This window comes from Temnothorax nylanderi, unplaced genomic scaffold (assembly GCF_030848795.1).
Source record: "Temnothorax nylanderi isolate EJ_2023f unplaced genomic scaffold, tnyl_v1.0 TNYL_tig0092_pilon, whole genome shotgun sequence".
NCBI classification, from domain to species: Eukaryota; Metazoa; Arthropoda; class Insecta; order Hymenoptera; family Formicidae; genus Temnothorax; species Temnothorax nylanderi.
The window spans coordinates 251,469-275,172 of NW_027249154.1; the positions used below are offsets into that span (position 1 = coordinate 251,469).

Here is a 23,704-nt window from a genome sequence, read left to right on the forward strand (position 1 = left end):
AATAACAATGGCGGAAGACACCGGGAAAAAACTCCCGGACGGAACTTTCTTAATTATGCTAGCGTGCGTAGGGCTGTCGGATAAACTCGCCCTGTAACTCCCGCGGTTCCTCTATCCTACTTACACCCTTTCCTCCCCTCTCGTCCTTTTTCCTCATTCCATCGCCACCGTCGCCGACGACGTCTCTGTTCCGTTTCTCTCGTCTCACCTCGGCAAGCGATTCCCACCACTACGTGACGTGCACGCTGAACGTCCGACATTCGTCGCTCGATATATACCCTTAGGAACCGCGTTCGCATCCCCCTCGCACGCACCAGGACCTTCCGGTCCAGGACGCGCCCGCCCCTTCCTTTGAACCATTGTTTTATCTGCCTTCCCCTCTCTCCCTTCAGCCCTCCTTACCGCGATTGAGACCGCCGATCCAACCAATCCCTCCGTCCACGTCGTGCTTATCCTTCCCCTACCTCCCCCACCGGACCGATATGGAAATAAAATCAATACCATTGTTTCGCGGTTTGCACCGTGAAATTGGGGTCGTATTTTATTTGTGCCATCAAGACACGCACGATGACGACGACGACGACGACGACGACGACAACAACGACGACGACGGTGCCACCCTCGCAGGCACTCCAGCAGGAGGGGTGTACACGCCCTGATTTATCGATCGGTGATACGCCGATCTTGTACTCTCTTTCTGTGTTTTTCTTTACTCTTGCTTGCCATATTTCTTTACGCTCTTTTTTCATAACTTGAGTGATCTGCGGCTAAGCGCATTCCCAGATTGCATTCCAAGATATGACCGATGAGTTTGCCTAGAAGTAGCGTTAAACGGAAAGTTGGAAAATTTTAATCGGTTAAATATATCACCACAAATCTCGGAAAATAAAAAAAACTTGAATTTTATTTTTCTTAAAATTATTTTTTAGTTACGGCGCTGTCCTATTCAACGTGACGCGAGATTTAAAGTGAGTTAAGTTGTACATTAAGGCAAAAATACAAACGCGACAGATGTAATTTACCAGATATTGATTGTGACAGCGATTCTTCACTGATTATTCAGTGAAGAACGTAAATTTTCACTGTACGTCAAGCGAACGAAACGAAACGACTGTCAACATGAAAATGTGAAGAAATATTACGAGAACATTAAAAGACATGGGAAACGAGACGAACAATGCCATAAGAATTATAATTGCGTGGATAGAAGCCAAGCGTTTTGCGTCACTGACATCTACTTGAGCAGTGTCTATAGTCTGAATTATACCGACACGCGAGTAGGTCGAGATGTAGTCAAGTCGGCAGAATTGTATAAAAGTATTGTCGATTTGTCGGATATAACTATGAGGACAAATCGATAAAGCAGTTCTGCATACAACATCTGGGATTCTATTATTTAACTACAGATATAAACGGCGAATTTTCACGTACGGCAGTTTTATTTATCGCGCGTGTTTATCCCGAATAACATGAATAATATTTAATACCAACGTGTCAGCATTAAGTTCGCAAAAATGTTTCTATCGTGCGAATAAATTAATCCACCTTTAGCTCAACAGCTCACAGTTTGTCACGGTTTGCATACATAAAACTTGTCCGCATAAAAAAATCAGTATATATATTCTCAGATATATGTCATAAACAAATTGCACGAGGCAGCCCTCTCTCCCCCGTCGCGCCACATCGCTGTTTTATAACCGGTCTCGAGGCCCCGGCGGATGCTCCGAGGTACACTTTGCGAAGAACCGGCTCCGAAATCGACGGTATCTTCCCCTAAATCGCGGTGGCGATGTCTCCTCCGGCGAAATGAGGCCCACTTGCACGTATACATGCGCGTTTCGCGGTGTGTATTAAAACAAAGAGGCGAAGAGAGGGGCGTGAGTGCACACTCCCTGACGTGTCTGTACCTATTACGTTACGTCAAACCCGACGCATCCATCATACAGTCGACGGCGTTCAGACGTTCAGACGTTCCCGGACGTGCGACACTCTTCTGTGTGGACGCGCGTGCACGTGGCAAGACATGACGATGTACACACGTATAGATATACATTCATATAGTGACGAGAACAGTCGGAACGTACAGGCACGCGCGCTCCCGCTCCAGAATATCCCGGGTTGTCTCTAGGGATGGCCGTGCGGCATCAGCCGCAAGACTGACGTGACCTCCAGGATGACGCGTCGCCTTGACACTTTCAGAAATATGCGCGGGAAGATATCTTTCTTCTTCTCTCTGGCGATTTCGACCCGGATGTCGGGCGAAGCGACATTTGTTCCCCTTCTTCACGCCGTAAAAAAAAATATCGCAGTCCCATTTCGTTTCATATAAATGATGTGGCTCCGAGGATCCGATTTGACTTTACGACTTTTACGCTGCTTGGCGAAAAAATGTCTTTCAAAAGAGTATTTCATTTCGTTCGTGCTCTGTCTTAAACTTAACTTCTCAGTTTACATCTTATACATTTTCATACTTGTTTAATACTCAAATTTAATAATAAAACAATTTAACAACATTTAGCAATATAATAATTTAAGACCAATTACATAAATTTTGCACTTTGCGAATCAGAAGCAAAAATTCCAGTTCACATAGCAGATCATAAATAAAGTGGACGTTTTGTAGCTTTCGTTTAATTGTGCTAACTTTAAAGAAACATATGTGCTCGCATTAATCAACACGCGTTTCTACGACGATAACAGATCGCACACAGGTTATTTTTTGGTCAGGCAATTAACACCCACATGTGACAACGTCAGTCGGTGCTTGCAACGACTAACATGCTTTCGTCGCGATTAGCGTGGGAGACACGAGTGCGGTTCATGTTTTACTATTTTCGATACGTATTCCTTTGAGAAATGAATTATGGGCCCTTAATGGGCAAGGTGTCGGTAAATAATTTTAATTTGAGGTCCGCGAAAGATCTCCGTCACGCAGTGCATGATTTAAAACACGCGGTAAGAGAGACGAGGAGTCGGCGAGTTATGCACGGCGCCTTCGAAGATATTTTAATTGTGGGGAATTTACTATCGTCACGTGCGGAGCGATCCATGATGAACCTTTGATCTTCGAGGCGACTGAAACTCCCAATGAATGTTTCATGGATTCTTGAGACGACCTTTTGACAGTAAAAGTTTGATTAAGTGCCAACAAAAATCTCACCGGGTTCAAAACCGAAGCTCATAGACTTATGAATTTTTATATAAATTATTTTTACATTTTTTTTACGATACTATTTTATTTTGTTACAATTTTAATTACGATTCTAATTAGGTATAATATTTCACATGCACACTTTTGGTTTAACGATTACGCGCGTACAGTGGCTCCGTGAATTTTATTATCTAGTTTTAGAAAAATTGCGCATGTAATGCTCGTGAATGCGCTCGATAGCTCGCTGAAAGCAAGACGTGAGTATTATCAGCGGGGCCCATAGTTCATTAATTAACGTTCGTCTCAGCGAAGCGACTTGTCATTTTTTTTTATCTGACATGCAGCAATGACGTAGTGACAAATAATGTCCTTTTTTCTTCACACAAATGAGGCACGCCGTTGCCCTTTGGAGCATGACTTGTCGTTACCGGCGAGCGCTTCGAAACACTTCGATTAAAAATAAACTACCGAGCGGCTCGTACGTGTCCTGACTATCTTCACAAAAGAGAAGATACGCGTTTCAGTCTTCTTTTTACTGCACTCTCTTTAATCTCGCCATTTCGCCGTACAAAATAAATAATCACGAAAGTTAAACGTTAAAACAGAAAGCACTTTGATAAATGTCGTAATAAGTGACATAATAAATCCTTCTTTGTTCGCGAGCGATTTTTTTTTAGAGTTGACAGCGGATATTAGTGAAACGATACAACGTTATACATTTTTATGAGATTCACATACAATTATTCTTCAATCTATTCTGCATTTAAATAGCATGTTTATACCTTATTGATAGATTTAGTCTGTCTTTTATTCTCTTAAACTGTAATTATAATACTTCATTTGCAATTAGTTATTTCAATATGGAACTTAGAACAACAAGAAGGCAATATTTCAATAATGTTCACCCAGATAAATTTTCCGTAACTGAGAGAAAAAAATTACAACGTCACTACATGAGACGTGACACCGTTCCGTCTAAATTTCCGTGCAAATTCTCGTGCAAGTTTCTGATTTCTCCGTGAAATAGGACAAGACAATTCGTATGATTTAGCTCGCGAGTTAATTACTGACGTAAGGGGCGGAAGGGAAAGAAAAAGATGGAGTGAATGGGATCCTCTTACGTCGGCCATTGCTCGTTTTCTTTGGGAGGATTATGGAGCAACAAGCGAGAAGCGATCCTTTGTTGCTCGTTGTAAGTCCGGCGAACGGGAGAGGGGTGTGATGAGGGCGGGCACGTAAGGCTCATCGAAACTTGGCGAATACTTGGCCGCAAACTTCCTCCTCCACAGGCTGCATATTGGTCCAGGGATGAGGGATTGTCGGCGAATGAGGCGGCGGAAATAGGAGCTTCACGAAAAGTCGGGACTCTATTCGGGCGAAGTTGCAACGGGCGTCATCGCTGCAATTTTATACAGCGTGAAGCAAAAGTTACCGTTATAATGGTGAGTTCTGTGGAAGAACAATGTAGTTCCAGTTGCACAGCTTCCTTACATTTGTACGTTTTAAAAGAATATTTTATTTGTTGAAAGCGAATTTAAATTTTAGGTTTGAACTTAATTTTACCTAATTTTATTATCAAGAAAAGTATGCTTTTTTTTATTTTTTTTATATATCAAAGATGTGATAGAATATTTTTAGGGCGGTTGTATGACAAATATTATGAGATTTCTGAAGATGTCATATTTAAATACGAGGTGATTTATTGCATTCAATATAATCGTAAAGCCACGTTTGCTAAGCCGCCGAGCTAAGCGAAAAATCTGGGATTTAAATCTTGTCTGAAAGCTGCTTTCGTGTTGGGGTATCGCGATTGGGTAGAGTGCCTGTATATTCTCTATTGTACCAAAACTTAATTCCACCGTTGCTTTGTGTTCAAACGCGATTCTATGCGCACTAGAATTGTGGTGCGTGTACTCGCGTAGGACTCTTGAAAACTTGGCTTAATATTGCTTGAGTGACGAGGGATTAGAGATAGCTGCGAGAGGCGGGAGGAGGGCAGCAGAGGAAAGGGGGGAAAGTCGGAAACTTGCACCGAGTCGGAGTTGTGTACTCACAGCGCGGATTGCTTACCACGTCGGAAATGTTACACGCAGACTGACGCGAGACTGTTCTTACACCATAATTCGCCCCCTCTTCGCCACGATTTGGTTATTGCTCCGCGCTATACAGATATACGCAACTGCAATCGAGCATTCCAATAGTTTAAGATCCTCGAATAGTCTCGGAGTCGCGGCTCTTGGAAAGTCTTGCAAAGATTTAGCTTGTCTGTAACAACTCAGCTCCTGATTCGAACATAAAATTTAATGCTCGTATATTGTTACTAAATGTCTGTTTATTATTATCGGACAAGTCTGATTATTGAATAATTATTTTATGGAGAAGATAAGTAATCTATATCTTATGCTATAATAATCAGAGGAAGATTTATTTCTGTTTTTACGTTTTAATTAAAAGTCAACGTGCCACTTTTCCGTGTTACACGAGCATTAACATTTTCCAATCGGCCGTGGTGCGTTCCAGCAACTCGGAATGAAAAGTCGGAAATTGCATGTTGAGCTTGCAGTTCCGCGCGAATTTTGCGCGAGATGATTTTTCTGTGGTCTGCGTGGGTTTTTAGATCCGCGGGCGATACGGTCGCGATCGATCGCTCGCGGCAGCGCGGTTATAAACTGCGAACTTAGTGTCAACGTAACCCAAAGCTCCGTCCGGCGAGGAGGCACCTGTCAGGCACTAGCCGTATATATTAACGCCGGCGGGTACGGTAGCAGCGGATGGCTCGGGGGAGATCGGGGGTGGCTTTTGAAGTCGCATAGTTTCCTGCACCGGCACGCAGACGTTGCGTGTCCAGAAGACTCGACGTTGCCGATCGTACGAGGCCCGACGGTGGTTAACGGCGTGCCCGTGTGTGCATGTGTTACGTGCTCCCGTAACTATGCCCGGTTATCGTCACGTACGGCATTATGGGAATAGTTTGCAAATTAAGATCGCGTATGCGGTAGACGGTAGCGATCGTAATATTCGCGACGGTCGCTCGATACTTTCGATACGCTCAAATCTCGGGTGACGCTAAGACTCCGCTGGCGTGCCTCGTTTAATGTAACGAAACTTGCAATTTTTTTTCGTGGAAATCGTTGCAAATTATCGTGATTATGATAAGATCTGAAGATAAAGAAAGCAGAAATGAGGAAAGCAAAAACAAAACTGCGCACGTTCACTCTCTTAGTCTTCATATTAATCGTTTTTCAGTTTATGTTTATCCAGTTTCCTCGAGTTTCCTTGAGTTTTTCTCTAAATTTCATCTGGTGTTGATTTTACTTGGTTGAGTTTTCATTTGTGGAAATAAGAGAGAATAAAGTAAGAAACGGTATTTACGGTTCGCTGAGGACATCTATCTTTAGTTACGTTTCTAAGAACTATATAAACAAGCAGAAATAAAAGAGCCCTTGGAGTTACATACGATACACTTCATCCTATGTACTATGCTGTTGAGAAAAATTCCAAAATGAACAAAGATTAAGGAACTTTCGCGCGATTACTCCTTTAGCCGTAAAATCGACTTTCTTATTTTGCTTTTAGCCATTATCATTAACGATCTGTAATATAGATATATATAAGGACCGTTGAAAACAGCAATTTTTTATTCAAGACATTTTTATTCAATGTATTTCTAATTTTATATAATGTAGCATCTACCTATTAAATTATATTTATAATAGTAAATTAACAGATTCTTTTCTTCGTCAGTGAAAAATTAACCAGAGATATATATTTTTTGACCAAACTGACTTTAATATCAAAGATTCTTACATTAACATAACTCGACGTTTCGACACTGGTTTTGTGTCCTTTTCAAGAGATTTCTATCTAATCCTGTTCACGATTATTTTAACCATCCGTAAAGTTCTTGCAGTTTTAGTAACTTTGTCAAAAATTCTTATTTAAAAAGAGTCGCAATATAGAGTCCCGTAATCATAAATGCAAACGGAACCGACAGGTGACACGTCGTTCCGAAATGAAAGACGGCGATCGACTGGCGATCGAATTTTTGACAAAGTTACTAAAACTGCAAGAACTTTACGGATGGTTAAAATAATCGTGAACAGGATTAGATAGAAATCTCTTGAAAAGGACACAAAACCAGTGTCGAAACGTCGAGTTAAGTTAATGTACGAATCTTTGATATTAAAGTCAGTTTGGTCAAAAAATATATATCTCTAGTTTATAATAGTAATTATCTCTTTTTCCTCACAATAATTATTGTACATCTAATATGTACATTTAATTAATATTAACGTTTATGCGTTAAATTAATATTAATATTTGAACGAAATACGTCCAATAAAATTTTATTGATATTTACGCCCATAAATATTAATACACGTATTTTCTAAAAGTAATTCAGCGATATATTTTGTTATTGCTGAAAATCATTGAAACATCGATATTTATGTGGTCCTTTATGATTCATTGAATTACACCTATGAGCTCAGCTTTATGTTCGAAATTTAAAAAAATTTGTTCCTTTGATCAACGAGCGACGATAAGGCCGAGCTTTTCTTGCGCGGCGCAAATCACTTAAAGGATAAGCTTATCCTTTCGCTACCGGTTCCGCTGTCCGTCCGAGAGCGAGCACCTGTCAGCCCCCATCTGGCTGCAACTACTCAGAAGCCGATGCGGCTGACCGCAACAACGTCTGTACCACTGCGGCTCACGGCAGCGTCGTATATCGTCTTCATCGTTGCAGCGGTCAAGTAGAGTAGCTACCCAGTGCGATCCGTCCGGTCGACTAGTCCACGATCTCTCAAGGGATGGAACGAGCCTCTCGGCGGATAATTGCGTGAGGAACCCGAACGTCTCGGCTAGAGATAGTCGATGCGAAGAGAGGGATGTACGTCGGGAAGAAGAGGCGCATTATCGGCGATGTCCGTCTCGAGCCTCGGAGGTAGCCGGAAAAATCGTCGCGAGCAGAAGGAGAGAAACATTTTCAAAGACGACATATTCTCCGCGTATAGACGAGCGGATTTGAGGCTGCGTGCGACGCGCGGATAACAGGATATCGCCTTCTTTTCTTTTTTTTTCTTCCTGCTTTTCCTGGTGGAGAAGAGAAAATCGCGTCCTTCCAGAAAATTGATCTCAGTAAGCTGTATTTGACGAGAGTACAACGTTCATCGAGATCGAATCCGACGCGAATGGTCCTTTCGCGCATTGGATGATAGCATATTTCACAGAGTGCATTCGAGGAAAAGCGAAATACGTGCGCTCGCGGTGCGAATGCGGAAATGCTGTTTTACGCGACATATCCTGTGGCTATAGGACATCTTGTATAATGCATTCTCGCTGGACCATTTCGCTGAACTTAGCCGCCTTGGCCTCGCGAATGAAATTTAACATCGCGTTTGTCCGCCCGCTCGCAAATGGCGTGGCGCCGGTTAGGATTATCGGCGAGATACATCCCGTTATATACCCCGCGCACGTAAGTCTTCCGACATCTTTTATGGGTAAATACATATTTCGCGTGCGTCCAATAATGGCGCGACGATATGGGGAGCTATAAAGCGCCCGATGGGCGAGATGGCGAGCCCGACGCGCGTGTACCACTTTTCCTCATCATGAAAAAAATGACGGTCTCGTGTCTTGACATTTTTATCGAGTCTCCCGGCCGGGGAGATAGAAAGTACAGAAGGTGTAAAAGAGAAAGAAAGGAAGGGACGGTTACGAGAAATTGGTTGTGAAGAGCGAGATAGAAGGAATGACCGAACGCCGCATGTTCCGGCTATTGCCGCATCTGCAGCTTATTATATACCACGAGATATAGATGCACACAGGTTGAATACACTATTCTCGAGTTACATTTGTAATACAGACTACGGCGGACAAAGAGCACGATCGTTGAAAATCATAGAAAATCTTCCGTCACATGGCGGTGCCAGCACAAAGCCGAGAAGTGACAATCAGTAGCGCATTTTGTCTGTAGGTACTGGCCGCGTTAAAATAACGAATATAATCTTTATCTTTACTTCAAAGTTTTTCTCTGGACGTACTTGGCGACGAGAAAAAGTAGTAGTTGATCCAGCAAAAAGCTAATAACGTTTTCAGTGAGACTTTTTGGTTGGAAAATTTATAAGTGATTTTATAATACCCGTCGTATATCGTGTAACAATTCCACGTTGCTCGGACAATCGAAAATTAAATTGTACGAAACCTAAATTACTAAATTCACACAATTCGCACGTAGATTGTAAATCGCGCGTATTTTTAACAGCGATATCCACGTATATCAATCATTGAAACTTTTATCAAACGCGTTGAATGTTTTGTACGACGATTTAGAATGCTATTTTTCATCGAAACATTCTTTCGTGCGATGAAAAACGCATGTCCGAGGTTTGTGGAAAGGAAAATTGCGCAGCGCGTAAATTGCGTCGCGCCCGTCGTTCAATAATACTTCCAGTTCTCGTCGTAACTCGCTCGCGCCTTCGGGGAATATTTTTTCGTCTACGTCGTTTTCCGTGCCTACTCCCGTTTTATCCCGAACTGCCGATAACCCGGAATTTTATGGCGAGATGCGTAAAGCGGCGCGACTAGCGGCTCCCCGAAGGTGCATCAGAGCTCTGTCTGACATTTTTAAGAAATTCCATCCCCGCTTCCACCACTTCCGCCCTCACCCATCCGTTGCCCGCCGTTTTTTCGCCGTCGCTCCGGGCTGACATTATGCTAACCAGTCTCCGACCCTCGATATTTCGAGCCGCTCGTCGCTCGCGTTGATCTACGAGCTCTACTCGTCTGCTCTCTTTCTCTCGCCCGTTTTCTCTTACGATTTCTCTTCGCCACTTGTTAACGCTTACGAGACCAGAAGCTGCATCTCCCGGGACGAAACACCCTCGGAACTGTCAAAATGTTACAAACCCGCTGCTCCCGAGGGAACCCGGGCGCGAGGGCTACCGGAACGATGGGAACGAGATTTCGTCCTTCCTCGGCGTGAGTTATCGTCCTCGGAACCGATACCGGCTGATAACCTTTTCTTATCCGGATTACAATCCGCCCGTGTGCCGCATGAATGGGATTTTGGATGAATCGAGTTAGAAACTTCCATCCCGGGAAGAAAGCAGTGGCTAGGGATAAAAGCAAAAGCTGCTTTTACGACGATCCAGAGAATTAATAAGCAAGTTCAAGCAGAAGGTGGCTCGATAAGCGAAGTTTTAATTTTAAATTCTATTTACTTTCCGGTTTATCCGTCTATAATATAAGATTTAAAGCAAAAATATTAATTATAAACGATTTTTCAATTATTTTAAATTTTAAAAATATTATAATATATTCAACATAGATTAATATTCGACATCGCGCATTCGTAAATTTTCTGATATCTGTTTTTATTTTTCGGTAATCAATTTGTTTTTTTTTTTCTAATAAAGAGAAATTTCTAATAAAGAGAAACATTATAACTTTGATAACGTTCGTACACATCAGTTTTGTTGTGAGTGAGCGCATTCGTGGCATTAGGCAAGGATTACTTTGTATTATCCGTTGCTCAGACGTGTTCCTGTCACACACGTGGCATATTTCAGAGTTATTTCGACGACGGGAACTCGATACGCGCCGCCGCCGCGCCATTTCGGTAGAGCGAAATCGGAGCGATCGTCGCCCGTCGACGTCGGTTTATCGAAAATTTATTCGTTCCCACCGACACGTGACTGCCGCCCGCTTTGAAGAGGACCGACAACCGCTAGCGAGCGTCGTCGTCGCGGGCGCTCGCAAATGAAAGTTACTCGATATTGCGTCAATAATGGTTCGACGTGCGCGACAAATGGCGCGTGGCGGGAAACGGCCAAGAAAGGTGGCAGAGCCGGAGAAAGAATAGCAGACAAACGCTTTTTCATTGGACAGTGGGGCACTCGTAAAAATGTCATTGCACCCGCGGGTAGAATCTATGCAGCAGCTCAGCAATTTTTGGCCGCGCAATACGTCATACACTCGCAGTCGCGTCGCGAACAAGCCGCATTAAAAAGACCAGCGAAAACACGGCGGCGTATGATTTTAGTCCTGCTGTATATTCCATATCGAAGACATTTTTTCATATCATAGGTTTACTTGCACGATGCACTGGGGCGTCGATTTACTCCCGACACTTCGTGATATCGGAGATATAGGTGTGCGGAGATCCAGTCAGATCCAAGTTGTCAGAACTAACAGCGTTCCCTCTAACCCATTACGGCTATTTGCGGCACGGGCGTGATAAATATGAAAAAACGGATAAATACCGCAAGACCACTACCAGGTCTGCGAGCGAGCTAACGAATTTATGCGACACGTATTTTTAACTCTTTTTTTTTAACTCCCACCCGAGCGATGAGAAATGGTCGCCACCGTCTGGTTTTATTCAGATACTAAAAGAATTATGTTAGAATGAAAATTCTGGTTTCCGAAGGTGGAACGTCTATTGGCGAATCTATAGTTGTAACTTTCTATTCCTCCCACCCCGAGCAAGAGATATCGCGAAATCCATTATTTGGAATATAAATCTTCTCATTACACGATACGGCGTGAGAACATAATTTTGTTCGCGACCCGATCCAATATTCGATCAACGTGGAATCTGGCGGTACGCGATTTCGTCAAGATTCCACGAGAACACGGCGAAATTTGCTAAATGCCGGAGAGGAAAATGACGCCTGTTGAAAAGATCCCTTTGTTCCGATTCCAAGTATATAGTAAATGCCGCAGAAGAGCAAGTAGATTGTCGTAGATTCTCGTATCTACCTCTGCACCGTAGACATATAGACGTGCGAGCGTGCAAATTTCTGCATCGGGGAACTTTTGCGAACTTCCCACGCTCGTGAGGAACTTGCATCCGAACATTGTGAGTATTTACGTGCTCGCTGTGACTCGCGAGGCATCCCTTCCGATGCCTGCAAGACGCCATACGTTCTTAATCTTTGGCTCTTAGCCGCGTGAACTTTTAACGTTGAAAGGAATTCGCCAGAACTCATCAAGCGTTTTACACTAGCAATGGTATTAGAATAGGAAATTATCAAAATTATTAAATTGTTTTCAATCTATAGTTTAAAGAGTGCAATTAATTGCAGTAAGTTTATATGGAATCTTTCGGTTTCGTATTTCACTAATTTTGCTTCATATTTGAACCTTGAGATATCTTTCATTATTTAGTACTTATAATTCAATCTTTATTTATGGCTTATATTAGTATTAGTTCGTTAGGCAACTCTTAACTTATATAATTAATGCGAGTTATTACTTTCCTAACAACGTAATTTTGAAAAGGATTCCCAGTTGGAGGAATTCGGAGCGCTGTGAAAAGAAACTCGCAGGCCCCCGACCGATTCCATCGGCAATCAAACTTTCCCGTAACACAAATCAGATTTCCACGATTCCTCGCACGGCCGGATCACGCGCTTTTTCGAGGGTCTGGGCTCCTTGTTGGCGCCTTCCTGAATATTTATGGCCGTTCGTCGAGAGGGTTTGCTCTCGTTCTCGCGAATCCATCGACGATGAAGATCGTCTTGTCGTCGGTAGAAGCGAGCGTTCTTTGGCCTTTCTCGTTAATACGACGATAAATCAGGGCAATATTCCAAAAATTACGCGTGTAACGTGCCATGAAATGAACCGATTGCTCGTCAACCGGGTCGCCGCGATTCGGCACAAAAGGCAATAATCGTATTTCATGATCGCTATGGGATTCCTATATTTAAACCATTCTTCTCTTCCTACCTACCGCTGCGTCCTCCCTTCTTTTCTAACCGCTGTGAATATTTTATGTCTGCCATTTAGATATATTACGCGACAGCGAATGTGTGTGTGATACGTTTATTAAATGAAACGCTGATAGCATATTTTTAAACTGGGGAATGGAAAAATCTCGTGCAAAAATGAAAAAAACAAAATCTACACTGTGTAGAATTATTTTCATGCTTACTTTCTTGATAATATATGTTATTTTTCATTTTTATCTCTCGCGTTTGTAAATTTTCCATGGTTGATGAATATGTGAATCTTGAGTCTACTAGCAGACGCCAAATGTGTCCGTCCGATTCTCAGTTTTATTTGTTTAATATAGTATAACGTTCAACGCGAGATGAGAACCAGACAACCGCATTTAGTGTATAGCTTCTCATCATGTTCTGCGTAATACGCGCCAGCAGCTATCTACATTATGCTGCACGCAGAATTGCATAGGTCATTTCTCCTCGTGTCTTGTTGACGGACAAGAAGTATGCGTTCGTCCAAATTAACATCGCAATAATAATCTTTTCGCAAAAAACTTGAAAGCTATTTGTGCTTTGATATTTCAGTTACAAAGACCCCGTAATCTGTAATCAATATCGATTTCTTTGCATGTGCATATCTCGCCTGAAAAAGTCTATCGTCTACAAACGATAGAGAGAAGGAGAGAAAGAACCGACGCAAAGTAATATATCGTACCCATGAATGCATAGAAGTGCAAGAATACAGAGAGCAAGTAATGCTTTTCGCAAGATAAATATTATTCATGCGCGATTGCGGACGAATTTACTTCGCCGCTTGCGCACTCTCGTCTTCCTCATGACATCGGATGTTTCGTCAAAAACGTCAGGAATTCCACCCTTCTGCAAAGTAACGAAAGCCGCATCCCTTCGTGGATCACAGGGATGCATTCCTGATGCCTCGGGGGCGAAATGTTTTCTCCCGCAACCGTTCATGTAGAAAGGAAATTATATCGACAGCTCTTACGGAAACTACCGAGACGAGCAATGGGCGCTTTTCTTTTCTTTTCTTTTTTTAAATATTTTTTTCCACCGCGATCGGCACGGCGCCTCACGAGATTCGACAGCGGCGAGGCAGACGAGGGTGTAGGGCTTGAAACGAGGGTTCACAGGGCGTTCCTGAATTTCAGTACCGATCTTCGAGAGCCCTGTGAAGCTTCAGAAACAACCCGACCGTTCTTTCGCGTGAAATTGTACCGTTAATGCATCTTAAAGCAAACAACGTTCATGTCTAATAAAAAAATTCTTTCCACATGTTTTATTCCGATCATCAGATTTGGATCTGCCATAACAGATGTCATCATTATGAGTCGTTTAATTTTTATCAGGTACAAAAATAATGTTTTTTCACATTAACGATTTCCCACGTTTCTTTTTCTTATGTTATTCTTCTTTTCCTCACAATTTTCCTCGTATCTCTTTCGCAATACGGTTTCCCGACGTCGAGCCTTACGCGTTGCACAGACTATTGCCTACGACAGCCGGTTTGTTACATACACAAACAACGGGGGCAATTCAATCAGAGTTTTGCAGCATCGACCAGCTGAGACATCTGAGCTTCCTTCCACCCCCTAGCGCGCGATCATAACATTCAAAAGCCTGCTGCTCCGATCTTCACGATGCTTCGTATGATTTACGATGCGAGAGTTGTGCACGTACGCCAATGTAAGTTAAACGAGCCTCTCTCGTGGGCGCGATACTTTCACGAAACGCCTACAGCGGAATTACTGCTGCACGTGCTTGGTAAAAAAAATCGACTCGTCAAGTCTTTCCCGGGAGGAAACGCGCGGAAGTTTGCTTATCCAAGAACGAAGTACGTCGCGAGTTATTGTTGATGGCTCTTTTTATACCAGTATAAATTCTCGTTTACGAGTACACACTTCTCGGAATATAGAATCAAACAACTGGTAAATGTGGCAGCCAGTCACATTTTACTCGTTGATAGCATATTAGAATGGGGAAATCATAAGAAACTGCTTATAAGAATTAACATTTTGAAAGATAATGAATAAATTATTTGTGAATAAAACACGCGTTGTGTCGAAACAAGAATATAACCAGGATTATCACATGTATTAATATAGAATAATAAAAGTAACAATAAGACTCGCATCGAAATCATCTCGAGATTATTAATAAACAAGATTTTATCTGTTGACAAATGGGGAATGCAAGATTGTCGATTCAAATCTCGAAAAATAGACGAGTCGGACGAGCGGAGCGAGAAGTACGTAGCGGAAGGTAGAGACGGGTTGATAAGGATTAAAGCAAATGCACTCTTGATTATCTCGCCGGGATGAGGCGAGAGTAGAAGAGGGGCCCGGGCTAAGAAAAACACTGGGAGGTTGGAGGTAATACGAGAGGCTGTTGAATACGCGGTCGGGATTTTTCACGGATCGATTATGGCAATTCAATCAGGAGGGTAGGAGCACGGGCGGAATTTGTCGTTTCGACGTGGGAGCGACGCGATTTATCCGGAGGAGAACCCCGGAGAGAGCGCGGCGCGACGTCCTCTCGAATGTGCTCTCCATCTATCCCGGCGGGATCCCGGCCGGTGTTTTCTTTTCCGTTTCCGGGCAACCGAACAGAGAAAGGTGCGCGTGACGGAGTCCTGGTGGAACGGGATAGAGCGATGGAGAAGACAGGAGGAGGTGGAGGAAAGGAGGACGCGACCGCGGCGCGGCGGTGCGAACGGGATTGGCGAGTTTGCCGAGCCACCGCGTCGCGCACTTCGGGCACGGGTGCGAAGTAAAAAGAGACGAGAACGGGCTGTTACGTAATTTATGGAGTGGTTACACATAGCTCGTGGCTCGTGTTCTCATCCTCCGCTCCGCGGGCTCGATCGCGTAACGATTTGCACTCTCTCAAGTGTGTGCGCCGAGAGGAATTATTCAAACATTTGTCGCATCGAGAGTGATATGGAGCCGCGAAGAGCGAATTTTAGGGGTGATCGAAAGAGCAGAAAAGAGATATTGTCAAATGAACGATGATCTTTTTCAGAAATGTATTTTAAAGGAAAAATTAATCAACAGGTATTCCAATGTTTGTAATGTAGTAAACAATAAAATTTCTCATAACGTATAAAATACGTAAAATGGACTTTTATCTCAATTTCTCTCTCTCTCTCTCTCTCTCTCTCGTGCTTTTTTTTTAGGCTTGAGCATAAAGGATTTTTCTGTAACTCTGTTATTACCCGTCATTTTAAATCTCTGACAAAAATACCGTTCTGCCTCATGCATATATTTAGTTTCAGTCCAGAATTCTAAATCGCACGGTGTTCGAGTATATTATTTTGCCATTCTGTGAATTGCCATAGGAAGACTCGTCCAAAAGCCGAGCGCGTTTGAAGCGAGAGCAATGTAAAATTTATAGATCGTAGAGCCAGCGTAAGAGGCTTAACTTTTCGAGCGATAATACTTCACTAGTAATAGGTCGGGAGCCGGATTCACGTAATAATGCGATTACTGATATCGGTTGCAACGGGTAGGGGAGAGCCGAATTTAAACTACAATTATCCCCCCGCTATGAGATACCATGGAGTGCAACGCGCGTGATAACGTTAGGCACGCTGTGTCGATACTCTCGCGTACAATACTCGGGGGAAAAAAAGGACTTTCTTCGTGGAACGTTCCGCGGATATAAAAGTGTTAGAGATTTTTCACCGGCCGTCCATTAAGGTGTTTACAGAACGACGGGGAGCTTTGTAACTTTCTGCAGGCAGGAAAAGCAGTTAATGAGGATGCAAATTTAATCCGTCCGGAAGAAATTTCATTTGCCGCCAGTCTCGACAAATAATTTGTCGTGGCTCGGTGAATCTTATAACTTTCAACGTCATTGGTGGCTATATCAAAACCCTTTCGTCCCCTCTTGCGAGAGACGGCTCAAGATATCATTGATAAAGCTATGCCTATCGGTGTAACAGCAGTATAATCTTCAATTGCAGATGACTAAAGTGTAAAATTTACGATCTCAATTGGAGAAGCGAATTTTACAGATATTTTATATCGTTCCATCCTCGAAGAGCTTGTCCGCAAAAGACAGATTCATGAACATTGAAATCATGGAAATATAAAATGATCTGTAAGTTGTTATGTAACATTTTATATTGACGAGTGCACGAATAAGAGAAAAATTAAACGCTACTAACGTTCTATTTTATTTCCGATAAAAAGCGGTCTCTCGGATATATCCGCACGGATAGTTTTCCACGGTGATTGTTCGTAAACAGCAATACCACGGCGTATGATAGGCACGTTTGTTTAGCGGTCTTGCTATTATCGCCGCTGTTGTGTTTACCCTCGAGTTTATTCGTGGTCTTGCCAGGCAGAAAGGTCGATTGTGGTGTGCGCCGGTCTTGCGCTGTTTAATTAATCCGCCACCTACAAAATTCCTCGCGGCCGACCTGCTCGTTTCCCCTGCTACGGGCTCGTAAAACCTCGTCACGTGCGGCTCGTCAAAAGTTTTTAATTCACGCGCCGCGCTGATATCGAACCGTGTCGCGGGCGCGAAATATGCGACCTTACTAACGGGGCCGGACGTTTAGAGCGATTCGCGCCATAATTTCCTTGATGAAGCCGAGATACGTGGCGGATTGCCAAGAAGGGCGGGCGTACCTCGCCCTCCCCTGGCCGGTCCCCCGAGGGTGGTCGACGCTCGAGAGTGTCCGTTCGCTCGTAAATAACATCGCGAATTAAGCGTGTAATTTCCACGCGAATTACGAGCGAACCCCGCGGGTCACTCCCCCTCCTCCCCTCTTTTGTCGGCTCTATACTATATGATACTTTTATTACTGTAAAAGCGCGCGTTGCAAAAAAATTTATGATCGCTCGACGTGCGGCGCGACAAACCGTGAAACGCGTTGCCCGCAGCCGAATGACGAATGTTTAATACATCGAAATCTCCGCTGGGAAAATCAGTCAATATGGCTAAAATTAGTCATTTCGCGAAAAGCATTTCAAATACAGCCGAACAAATAAATGACCTTTATAAAGCGGAAATATAGATACCACCGCACAATTGGACAAAATAGTGGACTAAAATAATAAAAATCAAATCTTTTCATATAGTATTCCGGAATGTCGTTAACGTTTGTACTCCTTCGAAACTTCCTTAATCTTTCATTAGTCGTGCGGAATCTAAAATACACCTCAGTCCTAGAAATTCACTAAAAATTAACCAAATAAAACTTTTTTATCGATAAAATGCTTTTAACTACCTATAAATGGAATTAAATTCGCTGTGCTACTTAATCTAAAAATGTCGTAATCGACAGACAGAATTAAAGAAAAGTACACATGGAGTGTAGGAGACATCCTGCGGATATAATTATAGAATAGCATTTTTGGTTATTGCATCTGGAACTTGGTAAATTTAATTTAACGTTATATAAAAATAAATATTATATTAATGTTCTATGTCTGATTAATATCTTACTTAACCTAGTTCATAATCTAGAGTATACAATAATTCAAGACTCTATAATTATATTTTTTGCAATAATTATCAGTAGCCAAAAGAATAACTAAATAATAAAATGTCAAACTAACTAAAAACTGAATAACAAAGAAAATAAATATTTATATATAATATAAACATTTCTATATAATATAAATTTGATAATACAATTACTTTAAATTCTAATTAATTACTGAACTTATCATATGTATTATGCTATTTTACACATTATTACATTTAGCACGAATTGTTTCACAATTAGAAGAGAACTTTTGCGTTTATCTCTTCATCTGAAAAATATTATCAATTTTTATTTAATTGTAAATTATTAAAGAGAATAATGAAAATTGAGATATAACAATGGAGTGTAAAATACATCCCATACGAGTAACACAATAGGTTTACAATATGAACTATGGAAATTGATGCAAAGTCATTATATTTTTATGTGCGCAGTTTAATATTCCATTTATATCGGCATTTTGTGCCTCGCTTTTAAGATATTAAATGTCAATGACAACGGTAAATATGGGGATTTCGGCGATATTTCATTGGAGGTTTTGAATACATGTATGAGACCCAGTACGCATCTGTTCCTCCTGATTGATGAAATAGATTGCGCCTTTGTGACACGCACCTGCTCTACCACATTTGTTCACGTTCCATTTTGGATTTTCCTTAGGCACATATTGCGAAGTATAGAAGATACATTACTTTCAGAATGGGCTTTCCGCTTGCTTCGTAATCTTACGACTGCCAGCTCACGATAAAATACCGTAGCATTTTCATTTTGCTTGTGTATAGTAATGACACATGAAATAATCTGACTTTAAAATTGACACGGATTTATAAAAAATTAATTTTTGTATTCATTAAATGAATGATATAATTGCTTTTCTACTTTTACTATAAAATATCTCATATTATCGTGAAGTAATTAATTAGTAGTTAAAAGTAGTTAAAAGTAATTTTCATTACACCTTTAATTTATTTAAATGTTTAATCAACTAACTTTCAAATATTATTCTAAATTTTATTTTTAAGTACGTTAGAACAATATACATGTTATATAAAAAATATATTTTTCTTTCTTCTACGAGATTATACTGCTAAATACCATATATTTATACAAACGCTTTAAATGCAATGTTATTAAATTTTCAGTTATTTTTTCATGCGCCTATCAACTCTCCTCTGCGGTGAATTTTTATTATTGCGTAATGTTGAGAAAGAGCTTACTCTCGTTGGAAGCTCTCAAGCCACTAATGAGACAGGCTGCTTAATTGTGTCTGCGTTAATTACAGAAATATCTCGCCGGGATCAGTCATGTTTTATTACGCACTCTACATCACATAAAGAACGCGCAGTAATATTTGATATTGTTTTGCTGGTGGTTTTATTCCATAAGGTTTAAAACAACCCAGAACGTATTTGCGACGAAGAAACGCAAGATGCATTGATGCGATTATCTTTTTGGCGTATGACCAATGTCGTTACATGGCTGAAAAAAAAAAGAGGAATCGGAAGACACCTGCATTGTTCTCATCGTTAAAAAAACGCGAAGTGCTCTCTAAAAGTGGCCGAAAGTTCGGACGTAGATAATTCGTTTGTCAAAGTTTGCTCCATAAACCCTCCCGTTCTTCCCGCCTCTTCTCAGCCTCTCCGAGAAAGGATAGTAAATAATTAACCAAGCATAAAACCCCGAGTTCCGCGAGGCTGCATACGCCCGATGTAGAAAAAGTGCATAAAATTCCGTACAACGTAATACTACGCGTCAGCCTCGCAGGCAGTCCGTGTTCGTTAAAACGGCACGACGAGCCGCGACCTCGTGGATCTCCTGCAGCCGCTTTTTTCCCTCTGTCGCTGCCATTTATTGCGCGCAACAGCGTTGATAGTGCGCGAAAACAATCCTTTTGAACGGGCCGGCAAAACATTCCGCTTGTCGATGGATGTTACGCGGCTGCGACGAGCCGTGCGCACGCGTTACGCGAATTCGGCATCGTTGGACCCAAATAAAAAACATCCGAAAGCTTTTGCGCGATATTTGCCGGGTACTATAATTGCCTTAAAGGTTTTACACGGTTTGCTCGCGCTGCGTGCGTATTCTGGCCATCCGAGACAGGATTGACAATTTTTAACTGGTTTTATAATTAACTTTGAGGCGTTCTTTTTTCGCGTGGCGTTGCATTTTGTCTATTCGCAGAAATTATTCCCAGTTCTACTTTATTAGAGGATTAATTCTTTTATTATTTATGATTTGTAATTTAGTGCTGAGAGAGCGAGAGAGGAAACAAGAGAGAGAATACAAAAATTTTTCAACTGCAGATAGTGTGTGTGTGTGTGTATTTCATATTTACTAGTTATATAAAATATAAATATTTATTGGTTAAACACACACACATACTTTATTTTTAACTTATTATAAAAAAGCCTAGTTACATTATTTCTTAGCCTCCTATAAAAAGTATTACTCAACTTAGGAACTTTGAGAACCGCTACTTTAGCGAAGGATAAAACACGTTTTTTACTGTAGCTATCAATTTCAAAAACTATGGTCGTCTGTCCCAAAATTACCCTATTATTTCACTGTGCTTCAAGGGATTGGTTCCGAATGGCGTGATAAAGTCATCCGGTCTCTCTTTTTCTCTCCAAGATCAACTTTCCGAAATCTATTAAAGAAATCGTCGGCCGACACACGTCGCAATCCTCGTAAGTCGTTTCACGCGTCGTTCGTTCGCACCTGCTCGAGCGGAAGCGAAAGAGCAGCGAACGACGTGATTCACTTGATGAACGGACGCGATGCGGCCGGCGCGGGAGCAAAGCGACTGCATCTCGTGGCGATAACCATCCGACGGTTCGTCGCGTCTCCCCCATACTTTCCATTTTTTATGACACTCCACAATCCGACGGAGGCGCCTACCGCAGAGCGCGGGAATGCGAGGGAAGGGGGGCGTCCGTCTGTTGAGTCGACCTCGGGGGCGAACGAATGCGCGAGAGGTCGCTGGTATTTCCAATTTCACAGAGCGTGGGTTAACGAGGCCCACGAGGGGTGGAGAGAAGTTAGGGCAACCACCCTGCGTAACTTCCCTACCCACCGCCAAAACTGACGCCGACGTCGGGCACCAGCGAGCGCTCTCGTTCCCGGTGCACCCCTTTAAACGCGCGGGCTACCTCGGTGCACCCCGCACGACCGGAGGTTCCGGCACATTACCTTCGCTGATTACCAAGCCCGCCCCGCGGAGTATGTCACCCAGTCACCCTCGAGACACATACCTTCCGGAATACGGCGACCCTTCCGCAGGTACGGTCGCCGTGTCTGCCGAGGCATCGTCCGAGAAAGTAAAAATGAAAGCAAACCGGCTGGATGCTCGATTGTTTGACGCTTTTGATACATTCCACGTGGCAGACGTGCATTTAATAATATTAATAATATAATATATTTTATTTGCACCGCAGAATGAGAAATCAATAAGCGATATAATTATTTAATTAAATTATTTTCAGAAAATATTTTTGTGTTTAAAATATATACCACAGGATAGCAATATTAAATTACGGACATTTTTGTGTCGCAGGGCAGCACAGAAACTGAATCTGTCGTCGAGCCCGCATCGGAGACGACGTTCCGGCGACGAAAACATCGGACCTGACGAGTTGCCCATTTTTCCCAATGGATACGCCGCGCTGCTTCTCAAGTCACCACCTCCTGCACCACCCGCCCTTCTCAGGAGGATAGGCGTAAAGGAGCTCACCGGGGTCGGCAAGGTAAGCCCTTATCGATATTGCAGCCTCGGGCGCAGGCGACGAAGTTTCAGTCGCTACTTCGGAAAATACCCGACCATGAATTTCTCCAGCCGATCGCTTCCATCACAGCAACGGCGAAATCCATATAGACATTTTTCGTCTTATATTTAACCTTGTGTATGCATATACAGGGTGTCTGACCCGAAACTATGAATCTGAAAGGTGGAGGTAGATTGGATCAAACAATCCATCTTTCAGGAGTTTCAGGTTTACAGTTTCGAATCGGACGCTCTGTATATATTATACACACCTTGTATATAATTACGTTTCTAAATAAAAATATAGGAGATTCAACATAAAATAAAAGAATGGGATTTATTTTAAATCTAAAATTGTATGCAAATTACAAAGAAAATTCTTTAGAAAAATAGTTCAACGTTATTTATATAATATTTTAGAAATCTATTCTGAAAGAAGGAATAAGAACATGTTAAACAGAATTAGTTAGCTAAGATCGCTCGGCAAGCCGAATTAAAAAAATCCATTTTATTCCGGTCGCAAAATAAGCCGCTTTCGTCCGAATTAATCAAACAAGCACGCGGATGTAGCGTGTACACATCGCATGGTAATGGCGTCTGCACTTCGATAGGATTTCCGCGTAGTTTAATCGGGACAGAGGAGAGAGCCCGCAGCAGACTTTCGCCTAGCCGTCTGATCCGGAAGCACGGTCGACTTCCGCTCGTTTCGTTTGCGCGGCGCTTACCGTAAATCCGCGGCCGCTCAATTCTACCACGGGGGAGAAGAACGCGGGACCCCGCAGCTATCCAGCGGAATTTCCGTCTTATGTGCACGCTATCCCTCGGCGTGCGTGTATGTGCGGGGCCAAAACAATCACGGCATGCACGGAGCGACGCATCTTTGATATACATGCAACGCGCGCGCGTCCGTCAAGCAACGAGAGAATATACGTTGCAGATGCATTTGCATAATGTACGGGAGTAACGTTGGCCAAAAATTTAATCTAGGCAGTGCAACAAAAATATATCTTGCGCTTTTACACGACATACCTACATACTCTTTATTTGTTCATTCGAATATGGTAAATTAATAGTACGAAAAACTAATTTTTTATATATATGCATATATTGTTTCAACATATATATTTTATCAATTTAGTAAAACGAGATGTCGATCGACGGAAGTATTATTATTGAATCGCGTAGATACAATTATCGCGATTGAACGTAGACTGCAACTTTAAAGCGTGACACATCTCGTATGTTTTATCCATTAGTTTTCCAGTTTTTAATATTGTGCGATCGTCCGATCGTCCGTTCCTGGACGATGCTGTACACGTTTGGAGCCACGCTCGCAGAAAGGTGTACGCGCGTACAAATCTTCGTGCGGGCGTGCGATTTGAAATGCAGATGAGCGTCTCGCGCTGCTATAAGCCGCCTGAGTGCCGCTGCAACCCCGCGCGCTCCGAAACTACAACCCTTTCGCCGTTTCCATTCTCCGTTCGTCGGTGAGAGAGACAGCGGAAGAGCAGGGAGGGGGCAGGCGTCGAATATCCGGTTTAAACTATCAAACTGGA

The 23,704-nt window shown here is 42.4% G+C and overlaps 1 protein-coding gene and 1 long non-coding RNA gene across 6 annotated transcripts in view; one reads left to right on the plus strand and one right to left on the minus strand.

The window, feature by feature from the left end:
- LOC139775100 (uncharacterized) overlaps nucleotides 1-23,704 on the plus strand; it is a 332,957-nt gene that overhangs the window by 199,414 nt on the left and 109,839 nt on the right. For all 5 annotated transcript variants that reach the window (XR_011718734.1, XM_071710843.1, XM_071710846.1 and 2 more), the window contains exon 7: nucleotides 21,942-22,131. Coding sequence is in view for 4 of the 5 variants with exons in the window: in XM_071710843.1 (XP_071566944.1) it covers nucleotides 21,942-22,131 (190 nt within the window). In the remaining variant the exon portion in view is untranslated. The remainder of the gene's footprint in view (nucleotides 1-21,941; nucleotides 22,132-23,704) is intronic.
- Nucleotides 1-23,704, minus strand: part of LOC139775105 (uncharacterized) — a 205,256-nt gene that overhangs the window by 4,507 nt on the left and 177,045 nt on the right. The window lies entirely within an intron of this gene.